General features: G+C 46.1%; 1 protein-coding gene across 1 annotated transcript; it reads left to right on the forward strand.

Annotated features, from left to right (window-relative positions):
• Positions 1 to 440: 440 nt before the first annotated feature.
• Positions 441 to 7,336, forward strand: LOC121461467 (apolipoprotein L6-like). Its single transcript, XM_041672550.1, has 3 exons — positions 441 to 561; positions 4,205 to 4,391; positions 6,547 to 7,336. The coding sequence occupies exons 1-3, from the start codon at positions 441 to 443 to the stop codon at positions 7,334 to 7,336; spliced, it is 1,098 nt and encodes a 365-aa protein (XP_041528484.1).
• Positions 7,337 to 7,669: the final 333 nt, after the last annotated feature.

The raw sequence follows: 7,669 nt of genomic DNA on the forward strand, positions 1-7,669 counted from the left end.
CACACACACACACACACACACACACACACACACACACACGGAGAGAGAGAGAGAGAGAGAGAGAGAGAGAGAGATAGAGAGAGAACATAGAGGGACATAGAGGGGAACTATTAGCCAAAGGCAGACTAGTAACTGGAGAAGGTACCGAGTGAATATTGCCAACACACATGATAAACTTGACTGAAATGGTGTTTCAAAACTCTCCACACTGGACAATAAATAGACGTTAATAACAGAGAAATCATGCAATAGAATAAAGAAGGGAGGAAAGCTTAGATGTGGGGCACTTAGAGCATGCAGGAGGCTCTAGGGTCCATGAGGAAGGATACAGAGCACGTGGAGTCTGCAGGGTAAGTATTCCCTTCTAAATGGGGAGGCCTGGAAAGCCTGGGCAGGTGCTGGGGTGCCAGATCCTGACACACGAGGAAACCAGGGTCAGCATGGAGGGTCCCACCAACCAGAGACCCCCGTATGCTGCTGATCTTAGCGTGTCCATCACAATAGCAGAGACCCCCGTATGCTGCCGATCTGAGCGTGTCCATCACAATAGCAGAGACCCCCGTATGCTGCCGATCTGAGCGTGTCCATCACAGCAGGAGTCTTTACTGGCACTTGATCTCAGTAGTGTGTCCTTGAAATGTCATTTTGAACCGTGAGAGGCACACCCTCCAGGTATGTTACAACACAGCTCGTCCTCACTCCCTTCTCTTTAATATCATAACCCCCACATCGCGTGGGCAGGAACTGACCTCAAGTGACCTGAGAAGATTTGCAGCCATTACAATGTTGGTCTCCTTTAACGGGAAGTTCATGTTTTCTTTGCCGCCTTTACTGCCAGAACTGCCCCGTATGCCTCCTCCCTTCTTCTTCTTCATTCTCCTTTTCTCCATACCCCTCTCTTTCCCTCTTCCCTCTCTCTTCCCTGTCACTCAAAAGAAGTCTTGCTATGTCACCCAAGTTGACTGCAAACTCACAATCCTCCTGTCTCATCTGCGATGTGCTGGGTTATGGGTCTGCACCATCATTTCAGGATTCCATTTATCATACATCAGAAATGCTGACTAGGAGCCGGGCGGTGGTGGCGCACGCCTTTAATCCCAGCACTCGGGAGGCAGAGGCAGGCGGATCTCTGTGAGTTCGAGACCAGCCTGGTCTAGAAGAGCTAGTTCCAGGACAGGCTCCAAAACCACAGAGAAACCCTGTCTCGAAAAACCAAAAAAAAAAAAAAAAAAAAAAAAAAAAAAAGAAATGCTGACTAGGGCCGGGTGGTGGAGGCCAAGCCTTTAATCCCAGTAATCATGAAGCAGAGGCACAAGGAGCTCTGTGAGTTCAAAGCCAGCCTGCTCTACAGGGCAAGTTTTAGGACAGCTATGGCTGTTACACAAGAAAACCTGTTTCAAAAAACCAAAAAAATATTCGTCAGTATTGCTATAGGATAGGGTCATTTCAGGTTCCCTATCTTCATCTGGTGATGGATGGAGATAGAGACAGAGACCCACACTGGAGCACTGGACTGAGTTCCCAAGGTCCCAATGAGGAGCAGAAGGAGGGAGAACATGAGCAAAGAAGTCGGGACCACGAGGGGTGCACCCACCCACTGAGACAGTGGAGCTGATCTATTGGGAGCTCACCAAGGCCAGCTGGACTGTGACTGAAAAAGCATGGGATAAAACTGGACTCTCTGAGCATGGCTAACAATGAGGGCTGATGAGAAGCCAAGGACAATGGCACGGGGTTTTGAACCTATGTAATGTTCTGGCTTTGTGGGAGCCTAGCCAGTTTGGATGTTCACCTTCCTAGAAATGGACGGAGAGGGGAGGACCTAGGACTTACCACAGGGCAGGGAACCCTGACTGCTCTTTGGACTGGAGAGGGAGGGGGAGAGGAGTGGGGGGAGGGGGAAAAGGGTGGGAGGAGGGGAAGAAGGGTGGGAGGAGGGGGAGGGAAATGGGAGGCTGGGAGGAGGTGGAAACTTGTTTTTTTTTTCTCCTTTTCTCAATAAAAAAATGGAAAAAATAAATAAATAAATAAATAAAAGCAGAATCATACAAAAAAAAAAAACCAAAAAAAGAAATGCTAGGTAATTCGATATTTAACAATAATTAATTGGATATTTCAGAACAGGTAGTGATAGTGAGAATTGAATTTTGAACAATCTTTTTTAATGATTTATTTATTTTAATTTTATATAAATATGTCTTTTTCCTGCATGTATTTCTGTGTGAGGGTGTTGGATCTCTGGCGCTGGAGTTACAGACAGTTTGTGAGGTGCCTGTGGGTGATGGGATTTGAACCCGGTACCTCTGGAAGAACAGCCAGTGCCCTTAACTGCTGAGCCATCTCTCCGGCCCTATTTTGAACATTCTAAAGTAAATGATAAAATTTTAAACTAATAACATGCTAATTTATCATGAAATATCCTACTGTGTTACATACATACATACAATTACAATGGGACAATTAAAAATGAATATTCAAAAATCACTTAAAATTATTGTTAAAAATTTAAATTCTGAATTAGTAGAGTCTTGGCATATGTGTGTGTGTGTGTGTGTGTGTGTGTGTGTGTGTGTATGTATGTATATATATTGAATAATCCACAAATACTCATTCTTCCTGTCTTCTTTGTCTGGTATTGCCAAATCCAATTCTTTTTAATGTTTTGTTTGGGTTTTTTTCATTTATTTTTCAATACAGAGTCTCACTTCGTAGCTCTACCTCTCCTGGAACTCCCTATGTGGACCAGCCTGGCCTAGAACACACAGAGACCCACCTGCCTCTCCTCCCGAGTGCTGGGATTCAAGGTATGCACCACCATGCCGGCCTGTATTGGCTTTGTAAAATTCTTCTCTTGGCTCTGAGACCACTCGCTCATTTATTCTGTACAAGTTAGTTGTTAAAGCTGACGTCACTCACTTTTGTCATTGTTGTAAATAATGAAAGCAGATTATCTCACTGACAATATTGCTTATTTTGGTCCATTCTGGAAGGGAGGCAGGCTGGGCAGTCCACATCATGGCGCACAAAAGCAGTAACATGAAAGGCCAAGACAAGACGGCAATCAGCCCCAAAGACACATCCCAGCTGCCCTCCTGACCCCAGCCAGGCTCAACTTCCCAAGGTGCCTCAGCTCAGTCTGAACCACTCATGCACTCAGAGAATTAGGATCTGTTATTTCTGGGAACTCCCTCACACCCCACCGAGAGAAGGGCTACTGATCTCCCAGATATTTATTAACCCAGTGAATTGAAACACAGGATTAATAACTGATCATCCAAGTGACAAAGTCAATTTGGGACTAGAGAGTGGCTCAGCGGTTAAGAGCACTGGCTGCTCTTTCATAAGACATGGGTTCAGATCCCAACGCCCACATCAGGTTCCCAGCAGGCTGTAACTGCAGCTCCAGGGGACCCAAGGCCCTCTTCGGTCACCAGAGACACACATGGTGCAAAGACATGCGTACAAGCAGGCAAACATTCCCATACATAAAATAAAAATCAAGGGAAAACATCACATTCAAGGACTGGGCCCCAGGCACACAGTAGATGGATGCCATCACTGGACTCTCCCTCTTCCTGGGGATGAGAGACTCACTTTCTAACTGTTCTGAGCTGAAAACCATACATGTCTCTGCAAAGCACCAAGACAGTTCCCTGGTATATCTGTCCTCTCAGGATGCCATCACAAAGTGACACTGGGTAGGTGGCTTAAAGAGAAAAGATCTCTTCTCTCACTGTTCTGGAATCCAGCAACCACAATCAAAGTGTGGCAGATTAGCCCTGGGGGGGGGGCACTCTCTTCCAAGTCGGTAGAGGGAGCCCATACCCTGTTCTAGCCCAAGGTCTCTCTTGTGTGTCTGGAGAGAAGAGAGTAAGGGAAAGGGAGAAAGGGGAGGGTGGGGGAGACAGAGAAGGAGGGAATGGAGGGAGGACGCTTCTTCTGGCTGCTGTGAGGACACTAACATTCTGGGTCAGGGACCTCGCTCACAACCTCACTTGCTTCCTTCTCTATCTCCAAATACAGTCACCTGGGGAGAGAGCTTTAACAAATGTGTTAAGAGACATAACTTAGTCCCTACCAAAAGTGACACCAGATTATACCTGAAGGGACAGATGCTCAGAACACATTTTAAAACCTAGTTCCTGAAGCCATTCAGGGTCTCCAGCATGCTCGTCTAACCATATTCCTTTTCCTTCACATCTAGAGAGGAAAGGCTTCATCATGTCTGTGGTTGAGTATCTCTGGGACAAATGGAGCACAATGGCCCTACAGCTCCTGCCGATCAAAGACAAATTCAGAAAACAACTTGTGGAAAGAGCTGGTCTGTCCAGTTTCTCTCCATTTGATTTGATGTTGGCTGTCGGCTTGTTGATTGTTTATATCATATTTAGGTATGTTTCTTGTATCCCTGATCTTTGCAAAATTTTTATCATGTAGGGGAGTGAATTTTGCCAAAGGCTTTTTCAGCATCTAAGAAGATGATCATGTGGTATTTATCTTTCAGTCCATTTATATTGTGGATTACACTGACAGATTTTCTTACACTGAACCATCAAGTAAGAGATGAATCCTACTTATTCATGATGAATGATTTTTTTAAGTGTTCTAGGATAGAGTTTGCCAATATTTTATGAACTTTTTGCATCAGTGTTCTACATGGAGACTCTTTCGTTGTTGCATTGTTGTGTGGTTTGGGTTAAGGTAACAGTAGCCTGATAGAAAGAATTGTACCTAGCTTTTCTATGTGGACTCTGGAACACAGAACTCAGGTCCATGTGTTTGTATGGCATACACTTTACCAAATTAGCCACATCCTAACGGTGCATCTAGATATTAAGGGAGAATTGTCTGCTATCCTCAAGACACAGCACAGTTACGTGAGAGCTCACACGGGGTGACACACACCAGGAAAGATGCGTTGGCAGAGAAGCCGTATTCTGACACGAGTTAGCAGTCAAGAAGGAGCTGTTCAGGACTGCTGCCCTAAGGGAAAGAGACAGAACACTTCTGGATAGGCATTCAGCTGGAGACTCTGGCAGACAAGCTGAGTGAGGGGCAGTAGTGAGCAGGGAGCAGGGGCACTGTGAAGCTGACCTCATGGGATTCCTCCTGAAAGAGGTCAAGACTAAGACATCAAAAGTTAAACACAGGAACTTGATTGAGTATTGAGTATCAAAAGCAGAGCAGTCTCACAACCTGACTTAAGATTCTTGACAAGTCTGGGCAGGGAACATCAACCATCCCAGAAAAGGCATGGAAAGCCAAGGTTGAGCCACACTATAAAAGTAGCTTAGAAAAGCTTAATAAAGTTGACCAAGGAAAAGTATTTGTCCACATAAGTCTCAGTGTCCAGAAGTTTTTTGGGCCTTGATCACATACACAGTCCCCATGAGAGACCTGGGGTCTCCCTCCCTCCTGGAGTCCATGCCTTTAGTGTCTAGATTCCCTGGAGGTCAGAAATGACAGCAAAATCTCACCACACATCACCTTTCTCAGCCTGGGAATTCTAGCGAGAGCTAGGGAACCTACATGTTGTGTTTTCTCTGTTTTGCCTGCAATGGAAACACTTGCATAGGCACAGTGAGGTGCCTTGGGGATAGGACCCACATAGAAGTGGGGATCCACTCATGGTTCTTTATCTTATGCTCACAGCTGGAAGGGAGCTTTGTGTGCTGGGCTTTGAGGGGAAGGGTCTTAGCTGTGAGCAGCCCCACCAGCTCAGGTGTACACACAGCTGCAGGGCAAAGAGACATCAGCTTCAGAGAATACCTGTTCAGGGTTTCTCTCTCAGGGGTGTGCAATATGTACACACTCAAAATTCAAGTCCCCAAGCAAATGTGGACATCCCTGACCAGCAGGTCACTGTAGGGTAGACAGGTCAGTTCCCAGTAGCTGATGCCAAGAGAAGGTTTTTATTTGGGCAAGTGTTCTCTTCAGTGAACACTGACTTACCTAAAATAAAGGGTTATTTTTTCTCTAACCTCACTTCTCTGTGTTTTAGAGTTCCTACAGAGAAGTATGTTGGTAGTGATGACATTGGCCTTGAGGAAAATCCATCTTTATTAAATCTTTTAAAAATGCATTTAAAAATGTGTGGTAAGTGACTTGAGATAACTCAGGAGTTAAGAGCACTGGCTCCAGATGACCGAATTGCAGTTCCCAGCATCCTCATGATGGCTCACAACTGCCTGTAACTCTGGGTCTAGTGATCCAATTCCTTCTTCTGCCCTTCATGACACCAGGACTGCAGATGGTACACACACACACACACACACACACACACACACACACACACACACACAAAGGCAAAACACTCAAACAAATAAAATAAAAATTTTAAAGGACTCAGTAATATGGTTTTTAACTCATTGTGTCCTTAACAATTAAATGTTGTGTGGTGGATCCAACCTGCTCATCAATGCAAGAACGACATTATACAGCTGTAGCACTCTCCTCCACTTCACTCCAGCAGATGCTCTGATTGCCACAGGACAGATCTTTCCAAATTCTCGTCCTCACTCTGTTAGTTGGTCTCTCCCTTTACAGGAAAGTGAAAGATGCCTCACGTGAGAAGGAAAGGTTTCTGGAAGTTTATCCACAGATGAAACGGGAGCTTGAGGAGAGCATCAGGAAGCTCCACGCCCTTGCAGACATGATTGACAAGGTTTACAGGGGCTACACCATCACGCAAGTGCTGGCCAGCTCCACCAGTGCTGTGTCTGGGTTCCTGACAATCCTTGGTCTCGCTCTGGCACCTGTGTCAGCAGGATTCAGTGTGGGACTTTCAGCCACAGGCTTGGGGCTTGGGGCAGCAGCGGCTGTGATGAGTGTTTCCGCAACCATTGTGGAAAAGGTAAGCATGGTGTTCGTGGAAGCTGAAGCCAGCGAGCCAAGAAACAACGACACCGAGGAGAACATACAAGACTCTTTGAAGGAGATCACCACCAGGCTTGTTTCTGTATCTAAGAGATTTGTTAACACTGTGGATGACATAAAGAAGAACATTGATGCCATCAAGCTGACCAAAGCCAACCCTTGCCTAGCAAATAAAGCTAAGCGTCTAATGACCACAGGTAAGGTGTCAGCCAAAAGCACTAAACAGGTAATGAAAGCCTTTGGAGGCACTGCTCTGGCAATGACCAAAAGAGCCCGGATCATGGGTGCAGCCACTGCAGGTCACTCCCTAGCGCTAGATATAGTCAGCATCGTAAAAGATACAAAGCATTTTCAGGAGGGTGCAAAGGCAGAGTTTGCTGCAAAGCTGCGGCAGCAGGCTCGGGATCTAGAGCAGAAGTTGCAGGAGCTCATCCGGGTGCATGACAGCCTGACTCAGTGACCTCTTCTTGAGTGCAGTGCGGAGGACTGGGGGTGGAGTGTGCTGGGCAGAGCCATGGACACTTGATGGTTCCTGAATGTATCCTCTTTATACCAATGCCATAACAGTGGTAGTGCCTGCTAGAGGAGAGGCCAGATCAAGAGAAAGGAAACCAGAACACAGAACACATATGGGACAGGCTTGTTATCTCCCGCTAGACTCTACCTTCATCTTAGATCTAACAACCTCCAGCATCCCATATGAGGACCATGCTCCCAAGCTGGGAAGAACATCCAAGGCCTGACTAAGCCACAGCACAACTGCTCCCCAGTCCCACCTACCACACTGTCCTAA

Source organism: Microtus oregoni, unplaced genomic scaffold (assembly GCF_018167655.1).
Source record: "Microtus oregoni isolate MIOR12 unplaced genomic scaffold, Mior012 000022F_ref0000154, whole genome shotgun sequence".
Taxonomy (NCBI): domain Eukaryota; kingdom Metazoa; phylum Chordata; class Mammalia; order Rodentia; family Cricetidae; genus Microtus; species Microtus oregoni.